At 40.3% G+C, this 19,282-nt stretch overlaps 2 protein-coding genes across 2 annotated transcripts; both read left to right on the top strand.

Annotated features, from left to right (window-relative positions):
• Positions 1-1,021: 1,021 nt before the first annotated feature.
• On the top strand, positions 1,022-10,578 carry sema7a (semaphorin 7A (JohnMiltonHagen blood group)). Its single transcript, XM_023422452.2, has 14 exons — positions 1,022-1,221; positions 2,134-2,273; positions 3,066-3,107; positions 3,240-3,335; positions 3,896-3,998; positions 4,214-4,324; positions 4,638-4,780; positions 6,553-6,731; positions 7,715-7,823; positions 8,118-8,313; positions 8,483-8,595; positions 8,960-9,105; positions 9,239-9,297; positions 9,394-10,578. The coding sequence occupies exons 1-14, from the start codon at positions 1,101-1,103 to the stop codon at positions 9,813-9,815; spliced, it is 1,980 nt and encodes a 659-aa protein (XP_023278220.1). The 5' UTR covers positions 1,022-1,100; the 3' UTR covers positions 9,816-10,578.
• Positions 10,579-14,572: 3,994 nt separating this feature from the next.
• islr2 (immunoglobulin superfamily containing leucine-rich repeat 2) lies at positions 14,573-19,025 on the top strand. The gene is made up of 2 exons (XM_023422415.2): positions 14,573-14,843; positions 15,665-19,025. Exon 2 carries the CDS (start codon positions 15,674-15,676, stop codon positions 17,807-17,809), a length of 2,136 nt encoding a protein of 711 aa, XP_023278183.1. The 5' UTR covers positions 14,573-14,843; positions 15,665-15,673; the 3' UTR covers positions 17,810-19,025.
• Positions 19,026-19,282: the final 257 nt, after the last annotated feature.

Raw genomic sequence — 19,282 nt, 5'->3', positions numbered from 1 at the left:
GATGGGACAGGATGACAAGGATGTAGAAAATGGGGCAAAAGGGAACAGGACTGAGAAGTATACGTCTTCAGACTTACTTACATCAAGTAGGTGGCCGTAACTCAGATGCCAGCTGCTTGCCTGTGGCTGCCTTCAGCCAAATGACAGGTGTGCTCTCCTAATGGTGTGAAATAGGCAGGAAAAGATTGATTTTATGATCAGATCTAAAGTTTAAGAATTTGTTGTGGGACAAACGCGGGCAAATGCAAGTTAAGCGTACAATTTTGGACAGGTTGGATGTTAGAAGATCATTTGCAAAATGCCAAGAGATCCGAGGACTGGGCTGAAAAGAAGTCAGTGAAAAAAGCTGAAAACAAAAGAGCATCATGTATGTGGTCAGTTCTTTGCTTTCACGAGCTGATGCCAATGTTTATATAAATATTTACTGGGGAAAAATAGGGGAAGGTTTAGTGGGCTACAGTGGAAATGGAAATATCCGTTGGAAATGTTGTTTTGCTTCTTGTCTTGGTCCTGTTTCTGTGTGGTAATTGTCTGTCCCGCCCTAATGTGTTTCACTTGTGTGCAATCACCATAGCATCCCTTGTCTATATAGTCTTTGTGCTCCCCTTTGTCTGTGTCGGTTCGTTTGTTGATTTCTGGGTTTGTCCTCGTCGATTCACGTGCCTGTTCGTATGTGGTTGGTCGCAGAGCTGTTCAGGTGTGGTTGTCCTCAGTCTGTTCATGTTGCCCCGTCTCCTGTTTTAAGTTTCTGTATTTCCCTGTTCTTCCCCTGTGTTTCCCTGTGCTTCACCAGTATTGTGTGTAAGCTTCTTGTTTAGTTAAATAAACCTTTTGCACCGTTTCCCAAGTGTTGGCTGCATTTTGGGTCCAGCCTTACCCCTCAAAGCCTGACAGGAACGGTGTACAGTCGTGACTATATCTGGCGAGGAAGGAGGAAGGAGGAAGGAGGAGGGAGGAGAGGGAGGAGAGTGAGGAGAGGGAGGAGGAGGGGAGCAGCAGCGCAGCATAAGACTATTCGCTCTGCTCTGATAAGCTGCGAACAGCTTCAGTAGAGTTGATACGTACAGGCACAACACATACTCTCTAAATAAGGCGCAAAAATGAAGCGATTTGTCATCATTTACATTTGGCTTGCAGGAGATTTTCAGCTTGTCCTTAGTGTTAATTTGAAGGACACACCGATTCTTGGATCTAAAAATACTCCAAGACTTCTGTGCAAAGGTAAGCTTCATTTCTCATTTCTGAACAACTGACTGGGTCAAAATTAATTGGCAATGTAGGTATCCACTTAAAAATATCTGTAGCTGTTTAGAAATAGGCCTGCAGTCAATCCTGTCTTCAGATCCCTTTTAAACTCCCCAAGATATACGTGAGTTTAGATATATCATCTTTACTCTCCAAAAAACAGGTAACACCGGGAGAGGGAATCAAAATTGCAGACACACCACCGCATACAGCACGTCACACTTTACATACAAGAATCATGCTGTAAACAGAGGTTAAATTTACTAAGATAATTTGTAGACATTTAAATGAAACACTAACACCTGCACATACATCATATTTAAATAATTTTGTAATGTTATAGTCTAATTGTTATGCACACAATTCAATTACAAATTCAATGATGATTTTATTAATGTAACTTGAGAGGGAAAACTGTTTCAGAAACATCATTGCATATGACAAACCACAATATAGTCTCAAAAATGACCATAGAACTCTACAGCTACAGTAGAGAGAGAGATTACAAGTCAAACTTTACAGCACCAGACTTATTTCAATTGTAGTGGCTTTTTCTTCCTTATCTTGGTGTTTCTGTAATAAAATTCTGTACATCTGAGCTGATCACACAGACTTTGAGCAGTACTGTAACAGACTGTAATTTACTGGGAGCTACCGCTGCTAGGTGCACAACTATTTGAAGCAATTTGGATACTTCTGGATTCTTCTTTTTTCTGAGCTTTTCAGCAAGACCTATTTTAACTTTGTTCATCGGATCAAACAGACAGTAGATCTTTTGATGTGACTGCACAAAGCGGGCATTGACATTGTTCAGTCTGAATCTTCACTTACATCCTCCCAAGTCTAAAATATGACAATGTGACCCTTCATTTTTTGTCCCTCCCTCAGATACAGTCAGTGGTGGATTTGAATATCAAGTCTGTCAGAATCATAGTGTCTTATTCCATCATGAGGACTCTGAGGAGATGTATATCGGGGGGACTGATTTTGTGTTAAAACTTGACATGGATGACTATCATGTCATAGAGGTGGGTGAACCATTGCTTTTCATCTTTTTTATTTCATGTATTTTATCACCTGCAGAAAATGCACTTGCATGTAGTTTTTATCAAGTCGTCTCATATTTTATTGATGTATACTCTCAGCTTGATATCTGTGTGGAAGTGCAGCTGGTCATAATTAGATGTTACTGTAACAGATGGCTGCGACAGACCCATTGTTCTCTTGGTCTTTCAGTGATCCACTGACAGGTACATTAACCTTTCACAGCCATTTCTGGCTTCAAGCTCCTGATTAAGTGCAGCTGGTGGTGAACACGTCACAAACAGACCCTGATGACATACGACACACAAGAGTTTCCATAGTATTGCACATGTATACCAGAAAATTCAGATGATGACAGACACTTTCGTGAGGCCACTTTAATTCATCCACTCTTAAGAATGAATGAGGGATGGGTTATTGATTGTTGTCCATTAAACTAGAGCAAATGACAGCTCTGACCGTAAGACACACATAGATTTTCATTTCACTGATGGAGACCAGTCTGTGGCAGGAACAGCTGAAACCATTCAAAGACATTATCTTGAGTGAAACAGGTTTGGTCAAAGAAAGTATACCTTAGAGAGAAAATCTCAGATAGGTGCCATACTCTTTAATCTTATCTATCCTCCAGCTATTTCAAACATTTAGTCACTAAAAGCACCAGGTTTTTGGGCAGAGCTTTTAGAGCAATATTATTTTTGGTTAGTAACTGACAAGGACTGTTTTTAAAAATGTTAATCTTCCATTTATAATGCCTCATTTTATTTCTCCCACAGAAATTTACTCTGAAAACAACGGGGCAACAGCAGTGTCAAGAGGTTGGTGACTAGAGAATGAATAATGTTATCAGAAATGACTATTCAACAAGTTTGCTGAGTAATGGATTTTTAAAATGAAATATACAATCTGTTCTGTGTAACAACTTGGCAATAACAGCCTCTCTGTCATAGGGTCCCTGTGAAAATGTCATCACTGTTATTGAGAAGTTTCAGGACAGTCTGTTTGTCTGTGGAACAAATGGACACAAACCCCAGTGCTGGAAACTTGTGAGTGTTTGCACATGTTACACTCAAATGACCAGTGTGTAGCAGTTAGTGGCGTCCAGTGAGATTGCAGATTGCAACTAACTGAATGTTGGTAAAATGTAAAAACGCAAAAGACCCTCTCTAGAGCCAGTGTTTCGTTTGTCCATTCTGGGCTCTGTAGAAACATGTCGGTGCAACATGGTGGGCTCTGTGGAGGGCTCATTCTAAGGTTAACATAAACACAACGATTTTTTTTTTGTTTCATGTGGTTATAAACTCATGAAAACATAATTAAGAACAACAGATACCCCTAAATGCTACACACTGGTCCTTTGATATCATATCCGTCTGAGACACTGCAGTTTTTTTGTGGCTATTTTGGTAACAGTGGGGCACAGCTGATTAAAGCGTGGGACTGTTGTGAAGTTGTGGTTCTGAATTAAACTTTAATCAAACAACCCTGTTTTATAATGTAGGTAGGGTGTTGGGTGGCTGGTGTTGGGTGGTTCTGTGTTTTTTCCATCACACTTGTCTATAGACAGTGTATCCTAACATTTTGTTGGCTGTCTGTGGTTCCACAGTTTTCATCAGTGAACAATCAGTCTCATGAGATAGTGGAGAGTTATGAGGGAACGGGCATCTCTCCGTTCGTGTACACCCAGAACTCCCTATCAATCACAGTAGGTAGGTACAGCACAGTATAGTACAGTTTCTTGCATTACTGTAGGTCATGTGTTTGAAGGTTTAAATAGTGTGGCTCACAATTGCAGACTTATGTAACAATAACAAGTCATGTGTGACAGCACTGAGTTGGCAGGCCAGAGCATTTTCACATGAATATTCTCAATAATTGAACATTTCTGCTGTGTCTTCATGTGATGTGTCTCTGATATTTTTAGATGGGGACCTATATGCAGCTGCGCCATTGGGTGCTGATAGAAGTTCATTGCAATTCAGAAGGAAAGCTGGCAGCAGAACTAATGTGTGGATGTATGACAACTGGGTCTCAGGTGGGTAAATGATGGAAATGTCTGATGATTATTACACTGCAGTATTCTGATGTGACAATACAAAATGCTGCCATAAACAGGGAAAATAAGCAATAATTAATATTTATGATCTGATTCCTGAGTATCATTTAATGTGAATCAGGGTGTTTTTTTAGGAAACACTTCAACGATTTATCTCATATTGTTCACTCCTCAGTGCAGAGTGATTATCATGTTGACTTTTCCATGCCAAGCTTTTGCGTCACACATCTGCTGATCCTGTACTGTACTGTAAACAGTGGAGTTTGATAAACATTTCCTCCTCTTTTCACAGAGCCCACATTCATCTCTGTGTCCTGGGTGAAGCGAAAGGAAGACCCTGAGAATGATAAAATTTACATCTTTTTCCGTGAAAAGAACTCGGACCACAGCCCAGAGGCCGACCCCTGGATATCAAGGGTTGCCAGAGTTTGTAAGGTACGCTGGACACTGGAGTGCACTTGGCTTATGTCAGTGAAGCTCGCACCTTTCTAAACCACTAAGCTCTCAAAAACCTCATTAGCTCAGCTTTAGTAATCAAGCTAATAGTCATCCAAGTCCTTTTCAAGTAACATGGAAGGTCAATACGAATTGATTACTTGATGCTGGAACATTTCTATTGTTGTTAGTTTTGATGATACAGTATTCATATTAAATGTGATCATTTATTATCAGTATTAGGTATCAATCTGTCCACCTATGGTTCAAACAACATTGATTGGATGAAAAAGACTAGTATGACCTCTGGGGGGGGGGGGGGAACCCCTTTTCTTGACCTCAAAGGAAAATATTATGAAGTCAAGGAGAAATATGAGGGAGAATTCATAAGGCAACTGCAGTGCTGAGAGGATCTCTCACTTTTTTTTTTATTAAACCAACTTTATTTATAAAACATAGAACATAAATACTCCTTTCTAAGCACAAAACAAACAGGATTAAAATGCTGATATAACATAAAATGAAAGAAATATAGAATAAGAAACATTTAAGTGTATAGAGCTTCCTGGCATAGGCACTCTTGACCTTTTTTTATTTACATTTGTTCAGTAGAGAAAGTTAATTTCAGTGTATTGCATGATGGGGGTATTTAGTGAAACATTTATGTATAAAGTGTTTTGTTACGATGATGATATTGTTAACTATAAATTCAATATGCTTGCTCGACTCCTAACTAGATTTGAGAGAGTAGAGATCTATATCCATGAATTTGGAGCTCAGCCAATCACACAAGGAAGAAGTTTTTGCATCGTGTCACAAGTATAAATTAGATGCTCTGTTGTTTCTACATTTACATGGGGCTACCCTGGTGAAACTACTGCACAATGGTGCACCACATAAATGTTGCTTCCGCACAGAATTGTGGGATGCCATTATCTCCTTTCCTTTCATAAAGAAAGTCCAGTGTATTCTATGCAAAAGGAGATGCGATAGGAAGCATTGAAGCTCCTTTCAACAGCATTCAGGAAATTTGATTAGCTCCTATTATGGCTGTCGCTTAAATACTTCCAGAGAACAAGACTGTATAATACATTGATATTGATATATGCCTATAGGACTCATAAAGAACGCTCAGTGAAACTCAATAATAATTTCATGCTCTGTCAGTGCGTCTCCTGCTTTGCCAGTCAAAGGAGATGAAGTGCCACCATCTGTCAAAGCAGTGTTATTAGATGTTGACGTCAGTCTTTGTTTCATTCAGGGAACCATGTTTAAGGTCAACCACTATTTACAGGTTTATCAGAAGAGTTATGGCACATGGATGTGTTCATACTGAGGGTTCAAGCTGTCATCAAAGATTATATGATAACCTTGTTGGAAATTAATTATTGGCTTGCACTGTGCTTAAAAAAAACAAAGGGTGATGGAATTATAGTGGGAAAGGTGATATGCCATGGTTTGGTAAATACAGTGCCAGGGTCTGACAAGGGTACACATAATTAAAGTATTGAAGCAGATTAATGTAGTAGTACAATGGTGTGTTTCAGGGTGGTCTCATTCCCACTATCCAAGAGTCAGCCTTCCTCTTCCTTGATAAACTGCTGTCTTTTCACCCTTGTTATTTGACATCACTGCAAAACAAGACTTGCCCTCCAGATATCATGGACCATGTCACCTCAGTCCTCTCAAATAACTCTTGGTTGATGAATTTCAGCTAGCAAGAAAACTGAAAGCGCGTCTTCCCGGTGTAATTCATATGTATTATTTTACAGGTAGATGAAGGAGGATCAAAACGATTCTTCCAGAACATGTGGACATCTTTTCTCAAGGCCCGACTTGTCTGTGGATTTCCAGTAGAGTCGCTGTATTTCAGCCGTCTCCAAGACATCTATGTGATGCACGCCGAGGACTGGCACGACACCAGAGTCTATGCCCTTTTCACGAGTAGCTGGTTCGACACTTTCCCTTCCTTTATTGTCAGCAACTAGGCAGCAACATGAGTAAAGCGCTTACTGGGCAACACAGAATAGCTCTTGCTTTAAATTGAAAGCTCAGCATTTTGAAATGTTTTGGAGACAAAACTAACCTTGTCCTGTAGGTCTGGACCCACACAGTGTGTTGCTGAACAAGCTTTGTCATGAATAACAACCGCCATGGAGAACGGGTTTTCCACGTGACCAAAACATAAACAGATATCAAAAAAACTAAATCTGATATGATCTAATGTGTCCCTGAGGTTAAGTGATGACATACTACATCTTATGAATGGGTTTAGGACTCAAGATTAGACCCACACATAAGAATAACATTATGCACTATAACGTTATGTCATGTGCTATAATACCATCATTTCATTTGACTGGCCCCGCCCAGTAGGAGGCTCTTTCAAACTTAATGTCCCCTGTTTGCGAGGCATGAATTTTCATATCATCGGGACTATCTCGTCAGACTTGACAAAGCTCCCCCAGAGCCTCAGAAGATATGACACCAGCTGAGTGGTACTTCTCATAACAAGTAAACTGACCATTATGTGTAACTTCAGTGGGACATGCCTCATTGAATCCCATCCTGAGCAGATTCTCACACCATGTGCTGTATTTGCTCGATGGCCAAGGGAGCTGCCCTTCTATCACTCAACCAAGCCTCTGAAAACTGGCAGGGCCCTTGTGTCTGAAGTGGAAACTGAATATTGGTCAATAAGTTTGGAGGGTTTCCCACTTATTCTGTCAGATACACAAAGTTTGATTGATGGGGTTGCATGAATCTGGTATGATCTATTTTGGGAGGACTGCACCCAATTTGGCTAATGAATGAGAAGTTATTCAGTTCTTCTGTGCCCTGCCCTGTGCCGCAAAACTTTTGTAAAAATCCAGTCATTACTCTTGAGGTATTGTGCTATCCATGCTAACCTCGGTTGTCTTTTTTAACTGCTAGGAACTCTACAGCAGTTTGCATCTATTCTATACGAATGATTGAAGAAATATTTGAGACCTCATCTTTCAAAGGCTACAACAAAGACATCCCCACACCAAGGCCAGGAACGGTAAGCACTTGTTTTGTTGCGATGTTGCTTTGCAGTTACAGAGCCTGGGTGTAGATTTAAAAAAAAAAAAAAAAAAAAACTCAGACATGTTACATAAATGGGTGGAACTTCCTCTCTATGCTTTAAATTGTAGAGAAAACCACTCGCTTGTTCCAGCTATTCAGTTTACAGCTGGAGGAGTTTGTCTTGAATTTGTTTTTATACAACTTTGTATATACTTGTACTTTTGTATACCTGATGACGTCAGAATTGGTGTCCTGTAAATATTCACTTTTGTGTCCATGTATCTCTCAGTGTGTTCCAAATAGCAGGAGACTGCCACCGGCCACAGTCAATGTGGTGAAGGATAACCCTGAAATGACTGACTGGGTTCACTCCATGCACTACACAGCTCCGTTTTATATAAGCAGCAACAACTATACCAAGATAGTTGTGGACCGAGTTCAAGCAGTGGACCAGCACATGTATAACATCTTGCTTCTAGCCACTGGTAAACTTTTTAATACAGAGGCAATCTCTGTGTGTTTCCTCATTGACCTCTGTTGTAATCATGCATTATTTATAATCTCTGCTAGAAACAATGGGCTAAAAATATAGCATTAGGTAGCACTCCCAAAATAACACCATTTCATTTTGCGCTCTGTGTGTTGTTCCAACAGATTCTGGGAAGATCCATAAAGTCTTAGAGGCCGGATCTGAACCTTTCATCATCTCTGAAACACAACTCTCAAACAGTTCATCCATACAATCAATGAAACTCGACTCCAAAAAGGTACAGCTCATTTAAAACGCCAATTCTAAATATCTGCGTTGCAGTGCTGTCAGTAGTGTTTTTGTCACTTTGCTACTGCTCTCGGATGATGAAAATGTTTTTTTACATTAGTCATTTGAACCATTGTTAATATTGATATTTTTAAAATTCACTATGTGTAAAGTACAGTTGGGCTATAGTTAGTCCCCTGTCAAAGATCTCAGGATTATCCTCAATGCACATGTGCAAATGTCCAAGTGCTGCTTCCCTTCTCTGTTTGACAGGAATACTGTTTTGGTTTGCTTATTGCACTGCATTCAAGTTGGAAAAAAAGCTATTAATGCAGGCTTAAAGGGAAATTGTGTTTTTGTCTTTCTTTGCTCAGAAAAAGTTAGTCATGGGCTTTCCAGAGAAAATCTCCACCTTGGACCTCCAGAGGTGTCAGGAGTACAACAACTCCTGTGAAACATGTGTTCTGGCCCGGGACCCATATTGTGCCTGGACTGAGTTTGGATGCACCCCGACTGTCCTGTAAGTGTGGACATTGTTCACACCAAGACCCTTTAGTGCACAATGAGAGTCAAACATTTTATAGAAAAAGCAGATCATCTATCACATTAAGAAAAAAAGTACTAGCTGGAACATGTTTTGTGTTTGTTCACAGTGGGGGCATTCAAAATGTCATGAATGGAGAAACAACTGTCTGTCCCACATCAGCAGAAGGTAACTAATGACTGCTATTATTCATACTACACACTGGCTAAAGGCCCACAAAATTAAGATCAGATCTATATTATATTTTATTTTTTATTCTTTTAGGACAAAAGCAAGTAAACCGGACCAGACGGGAGATAGATTCATCATCACCAGTGCATTTGAGGACGGTTCATTCAGTCCCCCTGAGTGTCCCTTTCTACCTGTCGTGCCCCATAGACTCTTACCATGCGGTCTACACCTGGGAGCACAAAGGCAAGAGCAGCCCTTGTCTGCAAATGCAGTCTAACTGCCTGCACCTCATCCCTGTCATGACACAAGAGAACTATGGCGTCTACGAGTGTGTTTCCAAAGAAAAAGACTACACAAAAGTGGTGAAAAAATATCACCTTACGCAGCAAGTGATCCTCACAAAGACTGCAAGTGAGACCCCTTATAAAGAAAACGATGCAATAGCTGTTGCATCGCAGACAGTATCTATCATACTTGGACTGGCTGTAGCAGTGCTTCAAATAATTATTATTTAAACTTCCTGTTGCTCCAAACCTCACATTTGAAAATGGAGCATCAACATTCACAGGCCCTTTTTCTCTGCCATGGCTAATCATGCCAGGACACAGGCAGCACTAAAGGAAATCCACTGTAACACCAACAAAGCTCAACAACTCAAACTGGAACACTCCTCGTGTGAACTTCAAACCAACTTTGTGCAGCTGTTGACATAGTAGAGGTTTTTGGCAGAAGAGTTTCAAATCTACAGGAACAAGCTGTAGCCAAGTTTAGAACAGGAAAAGGTTGATATGATGAAAAGAGAGAAAGCACGACCAATCAACAGCAGGATGCAGCTTAGATCGCCTGTGGAGTTTGTTTCGATCCTGATCCTGCATGAAGCATTGTAATGTTTCATTGAGTGAGTACTTGTCTTTCTTTTAAGACAAAGAAAAGAGGGAAGGTATAAGAAGTAATCTGAGGGAATGCCTTTTAACAGGGTTCAGTATGTATATGACTCTAACCCTCAAACCAAGCACAGCGTTAAAATGTAAGCTTCCAGGCAGACAGCCACAGACCGATATACAGTAAGGAGATGTAGTGTAGAGGGGTATCTTGTGGCTCTCTCTGGGTCATTAGAGGTCAAGGAGCTGTTGTGCTTCCGTGTGATTTTTCCTCTGTGCCTCACTCAGATTACTTCACAGTTTTTAGGGAAGGGAGGAAGTACCCAGAGACCTTCGCTGAATGTTTCAGTTTTGTTTTACCACTGTAACAGCAAGTGGTAGGGGGCTATTTGAAAAATATGCAATGAAAGATATTTTTGCTACTGAGCAGACCACGTCTAAGTTAGAAAGAGAGCACATTTTTAAATTTGCACATAAAACATACATACATGAACATAAATGTAAATGTATATTATTGCATTTGCGTAGAACAGATTTGTGATGGATGTTGAAGGGAATAGTTTTGACTATACTCACACAATGTGCAAACATTTGTTACTGATGTTTTGAATGAGGTAATGGTAAATGTTAAACCAATAGAGACAAGTCAGAGAACTGGCTTTGTAATGTCCATTACACAGCAATATCTGGCAAAAGTTTGCTTATGAATTCTAGGCTAACTAATAACTAAACTAATAATTAGCTAACATTTAGCAACCAAGTGAGGCTGTAGCAGCAAAACAGCTGAATACAATGAAGTGAGCAGTGTTGCGTTTTATTGTGTATCAATTCAACTTTCCTCTTGTAAGAAAGTGAAAATGTTATTTCCTCAATGATCATTCTTTTTACCATGTCTCGCTTCAAACAAGACATGGTAAAAACTACTAAGTTAAATATATTTATTATTTAAACACTACTGGTACAATTGAAACATTTATTTTATTGCTAAATCTTTCATATTTGAGATTTTTGTACTTAGCAATGTGTCCTTAGAATTTCAAAAACTGTTTTTTTTCATATTGTATTTTGCAAATTAATATATATCATTAAAATAAAAAAAGAAGAATGGAATTGAAAATCATAACTCTCATAACTCTCTTTGTTGATCCATGCATCACAGATCATATAATTTGAATTTATTCTTCCTTAGTAGGTCATTCCTTCATCAGACTGCCCTCAGTAAACCAGGTGCATCCTAATCAGAGAGTAGACAACACTGTAAGAATCTTTCACCTAATCTGTCTGGTTCCTGGATCCAAAGTCTCAACGCTGCCCAGGATGACCAAATGAGTACATCTTGTTACACAAGGAGAGACACAAACTCCCTTCACTCCAAAACCACTTGAGTGGAAATCCTGGACTCTCATCAAATATTCTTTCAGATAAACTAACTGGGAAACTGCATGAGGATTTTCATGCTGTTTATCTTTAATTTATCCTAAATCCAAGGGAAACTTCATGATTCACATCTACACAGCACCTCTGAATACAATTTTTATTTTCAGAAAACAAACACTGCCAATATCTGTTACAAAGAACTGCTGTGACTTTTAGTGATACTGAAGGCAGAATATCATCATAGCAGCACAAAAGTCACAGAGCACAGTCGTCTGGGCGGGTTAGCTGTTTGTGACCAAACCCTGCTGTTACTATGTTGGGTTGTCAGGAAAATATTTTTCATTTACTACAACATTGGCTAACACATGCTCTATAGTTAGTGAAATATTCTTTCTGCCCACAGGCTCCACCTAACACCACGATTTCACAGTTGTTTTCATCTGAGGTTTCATCACAGACTTAACATTTGAGGGAGTAGTGGCTCTGCATGCTGTGTTGTTATTTTGTTTTTGTTGTTCTGCACGTGCATGTGTCTTGCAGTCAGCCTCAGGTCACTTTCATGCAGATCATGAAGTGTCTGGCTTAAGCTGGATCTGACACAGCACCTGACCTAACAGCTAATTGCCTCCCATGATTAAGTCTACCTACAGGCCAGGTAGAAGCATGTATTCTTAGCTGAAATGGAGATGTAAAACATGGTTGTTATGGATCACCACATGATTAGTCTTTGGTTTGTATGAGTCATTTTATGAGTCATCCTAGCCCTCTTTGCTCATACTGTAGGATTAAAACATGGTTTCCTGGCAACCTTTGGTGTCACACTGTATAGTTAAGCATCACTGATAGGATTTTTCTGACAGCCTACTTTAAGATACTTTCAGGATCTACATCTCTTTACTGTTGCCATCTCTGAGTCTAGATGGCACCGGGCTGCAATCTAAACTGTGCGATATCGTGACCGTTAGCTTCTGGTCTTTGATACGAGAAACTTGATCTCCAGAGGCCTTGGACTACAATTTGCAGTTTTCCTGTTGTGTTTGACAGGACTGGAAGGAAGCCAAAATAAATGCGGTAATGGAATACAAACAAACAATAACACTGTTTTTTTCCAAGAAATGAAACCAAACAAAGCTCATTGCTGGAACCACACCCCATGGTATAAAAATACTGTAACCATACTCAGAACATATGAAATATTGATACATTTCCAAAGCACAACATAACACAGGAAATTAATAAGGCTTCACTTAAAATATGTTTAATATTTGTATACCTGTATAAGTTACTGAAAGGTTTGCTGAACATGCAAGTTTATAAATTCAGTCTGTATTTACAGTACAGTACCAGCAGAGGTTTCTGTCGTCTAACAGGTTCAGAACCCCAACCACATCCATGTCAACTAAATTCCTATCCCCAGGCCCTCCAGCTTAAACTAGCCTTCATCAGAAAAGTGCATCTAATTTAAGTACAGTACAGACAACACTGTAAGGACTTGAAGCCTGATGTGTCAGCACTCTTAATGTTATTATTTGTAAGCGTGAGGTTTGTGGGTTGACCTACAGAAATTATTCAGATTCTTTCTGCAACTACAGTTTTTCGACAGCAGGGGTCACTGTTGTCTAACAGGACTGACATATTTACAACCCCCAACCTTAACCACAGTATCAAACCTTTGATAGTTAAAGTTCAATATGTAAATTAAAACTGCTGTAATCATTTGTCCTGTCCATATTGGTCATTAAAAGATCATTTTCTGAGATGTTTCCGATGTAAGTGATGGAGGGCAAAATCCAGATTCCTTGTTCAGTGCAATAATGATACCTTTGAAAATGTATCTGAAGTTAAAGTTTGAGGCTTCAGCAGCTCGAGTTAATTCAGATAAAGTGAGAATCGTCCAAAATTAATGTGATGTTTAATGTGTGTTTAATGTTTAATGATGTTTAGTGTGTAATGTGTTGAGTTTTGCTGTGTATTGCATTGCTCAAGTCTAATTTTGTGACATAACAAACAGGTCCAACCCTATCTTAAGCTGGCCTTTCCTGGTGATCTGTGAAATATGTGCATTATACAGCTGTTGCTTTGTTATGTGTTTATATGAGTATGCGTGTGTATGTGTATATATATATATATATGCACATTATATACATGCACATACATACATATGTATGATATTAGTATATGGCATTATTACTCTTAGACTTACTTTTTCCACCACTGTTTATTGTTATGGCCAAGTGGAGTTTTGTTTGAATTGCATGTCACAGAGAGTTCATACTGTAGTACACCAGACGATGGCAGTATTTTAGCAGGAAACAAGTCTCCTCAAGTACTAACACTAATCAACATGACTCCAACAATTAAGGAAACATAATGAATAATAACGTTTTTTTGAAGAAAAAAAGATAATAATATGCTCAAAGTCAGAGGCTGTCTCATGAATTTAAAACAAATTAGTTAAAAAATCATAATCACAAATATTTCAGGTTGAGATAACATTCTTTTATTTTTCCTTAAAGTAATTTGTATTAGCTTTCTATTCCACTTCCGGTTATAACATGTTCACTAAAGCTTACATATGAATTCAGGCGTCACATAACGCTGTTATAATGAAATGCCATCAAATGATCTGGCTCTTGATGTGGCTCGAGATTTTGCCTCTTTTTAATGTTCGTACTCTGCTGACATTCAGGCTCTTTTTGTTTGTTTGTTTGCTTTTTTGTTTGTTTGTAATTATTGAAGATCAGTTCTAATAATGCTGCAGGAAAGTGTGTCTGTAACCTGCTTCTTGCAGCACAACTAAACTTGAAATCTGTCAGTGCGTTTGGAAACTCTGTTTTTTTAAAAAAGACAATAGACAAAAGGCAAACCGAATGAGGTCAAAGATTAGGCTTGGGTCGGGGTAATAAATTAAACATGGGATTCTAAATTATGAATTTTCTTTGAGGGTGGAGGACCCGGAGCTTCTGTATCTTTAATAGTGAGGAGAGAGATGGGAGAGGCTGCGCGTTCACGGTTCATTTTCTCGCTCAGCGGCGACGGGAACGCGCAGTGGATCCCACTCTCGCTGGAGAGGAAAAAAGCGCCGTCGGATTGCAACAGCGACTCACCGGGAAAAATGGTCCCACCGCCGCCCTTCATTCGCGCTGTCCAGGCCTGCAAAAGTCATGTGAAAGGATCCCCAACACATGAGGACTCGAGTTTATTCGACCATTAAACTTGTTTCAGAGGATTGTGAACTCCGAAGGTGATTTATAAGACACAGGAATTGAAGTTATCATTGGACAGGTAAGACGATTCAGTAGTTACTCAGGTGGTTACTGTTCGAGAAAATAATGATAAAAAAAATAAATTAAAAAAAATCCAAATAATGAGCAGTGTCCAAATCTAAGCTGAGGTGGAAGAAATCGCCCTGCAGGCCAGTTGCAACTCTAGTGAATCACAAGGGCATCTGTGCGTAAGTGTAGAAAGGTACAACGTACAGCAAATGGACATGTTGCCATTTAACTCTTTTTTTTTTTTTGAAAGTAAAGTGTTTTCAAGTAACTGCAAAAATCTAAATGGTTTCAACACCACAGACAGCGCCAGTTTGTCCGCACCGGATTGTGGAAACGCGCTTAGAGCGGGAGAGACCACCTGACCCTGAAATTGCTGCAAAAATATGAGACACAGCAAATGTGCATGGATGTCCAAAACTCCTAAAATAAACGCTATAAATGTTGTTTTTGTAATGTGATTTGTGGGAAAAGACAATGGGAAACTGTGTGTGATGCTTGCAGATATGACAGCAGCAGTTGTATTGTTCATATCGTGTTGTTGTTTTCAGGGTCTTTGCTTTTATTAGTTTGTAATGCAGTTTTGAAATGTTTTTAAGTGCTGTTGAGCCTTTTAAAAAAGCATAACCTAGCCTACACATTTGAATTAATATGAGATAAAAGCTTTCACAGTACATATCCGCTGCTGTAATGGACATAATGGATGTTATGTAGGCATCTGATTTAAAAAAAAAAAAAAAAGAAAGGAAGAAAGAAAGAAAGAAAGAAAGAAAGAAAGAAAGAAAGAAAGAAAAAAAAGTCATTTGGCTAATGTCTGGTAATTGATACTTGCAGGTGCAGAAAATGGCGAGAAGGCTCCTGCAGCTCCTTGCCTTGTGGACTACTGTGATTGGCATTGTGCAGTGCTGTCCAGAGCTCTGCAGCTGCCAGGATAAATTTTCCCACCAGTTTGCAGACTGTGCTTACAAGGACCTGCTGGTGGTACCTGTGGGCCTCCCATCCAACGTTACCACCGTCAGCCTTTCTGCCAACAAGATCAAATTACTGAAAAGTAAAAGCTTCATCAATATCACTCAGGTCACCTCTCTTTGGCTGGCCCACAATGAGATCATTACCATAGAGACGGACACCTTGGCCCCCCTGATCCAGCTCCGCAACCTGGACATAAGTTACAACAAAATTGTGAACTTTCCATGGGAGGATCTGCACAACCTCACTGCCCTGCAGCTTCTGAAAATGAACAACAATGAGATGGTGAACCTTCCAAAGGATGCCTTTTCCACACTCAAAGACTTGAGGTCGCTGCGCATTAACAATAACAAGTTCAGCACCATTGTGGAGGGCACCTTCAGCGCTCTCTCCTCCATGTCCCACCTTCAGATTTTTAACAACCCTTTCACATGCTCCTGCAGCCTGGAGTGGCTGAGGGAGTGGATCACAACAACAAAGATTTCTGTCCCTGAGCCAAATTCAATTGTATGTGAGGCCCCTGAACACCTGAAAGGCACACTGGTTACAAAGATACCTACACTGGACTGTAGGGCCCCTACTGTCACTATAACCTACCAGCCCAACATTGAGAACACAGAGCTCTATGAGGGTGTCATGGTCATCTTAAATTGTGAGACAAAAGGGAGCCCCAAACCACAGGTCAGCTGGGAGGTAATTGCAGGAAATCAAAACGATCTGTTCCCTCTGCCATCCACTGCAGAGATTAATGATGCGCCAATTAATGATAAAACAACCAACAATCGATTTCTCGTCTTTAGAAACGGCACTCTCATCATCCCTCGTATGAGTAAAAGGGAAGATGGAAATTACAGCTGCTCTGCAGTGAATGATTTGGGCAAAGCAGAGAGCAGTGTTAGAGTGGCTATGGCAGGCACCCAAAAACATGCCAGTAACTCAGTGCTCGATTCTGCAGATGGCAAAATCCATCCGTCTGCTAAAAAGCCCACAGAGACCAAGACGTCTAAAAACAATGTGATCGACTGGGCCAAGCCTGAAGAAAAGACAAAGGGCAGTCCTGAAGCTTCAGACAAAACTGACCGCAAGGATCCAACTGGCAGTTTTACAAAGAACCCCACCTTTGCAACCAAGTGCGGTGTGAGAGAAAGCAGCGAATACATCTCCAACCATGCCTTCAACATGAGCTTGGAGGACCTGAAGCAGTACACCTTTGATTTTGGTGTTATTGCATTAGAGGTGTCGGAGACGGAGGCCAAAGTTCAGCTGAATCCGCTGCAGCTTCCCAGCAGCAAATCTAACCTTCATCTCAGTCAAACTGAAAACCAGGAAACAGTGAATAAAGAGCCCATGGGGTTGTACCAGTCTTCATCCGGTAAAGCCACCCTGGACATGGTCTACCTCTGTGTAAATACAGGAAATGGACACTCTGTGGTTGAGTGGTCCAATATAGAAGAAGGGGTTAATGCCTACCACTTCCGTGGTTTACAGCCTGGCACCAATTACACACTTTGTCTCACCTATGGGGGGCAGGACTGCCAAGTCCAAGTGGTCTTCACAACTAGGAAGAAGATCCCCTCCCTGCTTATCATCGTTGTTGTCAGCATCTTCCTGCTGGCTCTGGCCACTGTTCCCTTATTGGGGGCCACCTGCTGCCATTTGTTATACAAGTACCAAGGGAAGACCTACAAACTGATCATGAAGGCTCACAATCCAGATCAGATGGAGAAACAAATGGCTGGAGACTTTGATCCCAGGGCGTCTTTTGTGGAGTCAGAGAAAACCTTCAACCCCAGCGAGTTGGGCGAAGGGGAGGGAGAGGCCGAGGGAGAGGAGGGAGACGGGGAGGCAGAGGGGAGCGTGGTGACCGAGTCCATCCCCGGTTCCTCTTCCAAAACCAACCAGGAGGAGTTCGAGATGGGCTCGGAGTACAGTGACAGATTACCGCTGGGAGCAGAGGCAGTCAACATCTCGGAGGAGATCAACGGCAACTACAAGCAGCCAAGCCGCTGAGCTCCGCTGATGTCTGCGAGTATCATGTAAAATATTTTACTTTTAAGTAGCCTACATTCAAGCAGGTAACTCACCCACCATTACCACACGTGAAAAACGACGGCGCCTGTTAAAAAAAAAAAAAAGGTGGATCTTTTAATTTTTTTTTTTTTTTTTTTACCTCAGAAATTACTCCGCCAGTCACTGAGATTGTGAATTGATTCATGTGACATTTGTCGTTACTGTAAGGTTAAAATAGGTAACATACGTTTAGAATGCAAGCACAGACTTCTAGTTTATCAGACCTCAAGACTGACATGAAAACAACGAAGTGTTCCCTTTCTGCAGGACAGACACGGACGGCGAGGCGAGCGGAGTTCAAGCGTAATTAAAAGCAAAAAATGAAAAAATTTTAATCGCCGGTTTGGAGAGCACAAAAAAAGCGAAGCAAAAAATAAGAATAAAAGTGCCATATATTGCAAAGCCATTTTAAACAAACTGGCATCAGGGAAAATTTGCTCTTTCTAAGCTGTGTGCGTCTGTGGATGAGCCTTCTCCAAAAGAAACCTCGCACGGGCCAATTATCTTCTCAGGTGTCGGCACTCCGACTCCACTGACTCGTCCACGGAGCAGAAGCCAACAAATCTGGATGATGAGATTTGATGAAATGATACTATTAGATGCAGATAGGGTATTTGATTTCGGCGTCACTGCGCCTGACATCGCACACAGCAGCGTCCTGCCCGCTGTCCTGTGAGTCCCAAAAGGGAAATTTCACCGTCAGCTGTGTTGTGCTTAACGGGACATCCCAGGTTCTTTACCAACATGTTGTTTCACGTAACGTATAAGGCTTTAAAAAAATGTGCGATTTTAACCTCTTTAATCCACGGGTGCTTGCTATACTACTCTCGCTTTTTACAATGAACGTGTCCATGGCATGTCACACGTATTTCCTTGTGTGGTTTTTATTAGTGTAGTCTAGAGGACTTTAGATGTTATACTGTCAACCTGTGATGTAAAGCCATGTGAATTGAAATTATTATTTTTTACGAAGGTAAGTTTAACTGAAGCCTCATCAGAGAGGGCGCGTGTGAGCGTCTCACGGCTTCACTGTCTTGTAATTTGATGCATAGTGAGTTTTTGTGAACTATGTTGTAAAACAAGAAACCCCGTGACCTTTTGAGATTTTTTGATATAATTTTATGTAAGTGGAATTAATAAAACATATGAAACTATACAGACCATTTTCTGGATTCGTCACTGAACTCGTGGACACAGATTGAGACACTCCAGGAAAAAAAAAATAGAGCTCAGGTAGCTATATTATTTTCTAAATTCATTTGAAATGAAAAAAAGTAATCACGCTAATATAATTTGATACAACCAATATAAGTTTGAAATGGATTCTGAAGGAGCTGAATTTGTCATGCTTTTTTATTCCCTCTCCTTTGTATTTTCTAACAAAAGAGGAAACGATATATAGAGTGTGATTTT

The sequence above is a fragment of the Seriola lalandi genome, unplaced genomic scaffold (assembly GCF_002814215.2).
Source record: "Seriola lalandi dorsalis isolate HSWRI2012SDOR001 ecotype SW California unplaced genomic scaffold, Sedor1 jcf7180002054682, whole genome shotgun sequence".
NCBI lineage: Eukaryota > Metazoa > Chordata > Actinopteri > Carangiformes > Carangidae > Seriola > Seriola lalandi.
The sequence above is the reverse complement of the archived record's forward strand: the minus strand, read 5'-3'. Positions and strand labels throughout refer to the sequence as shown.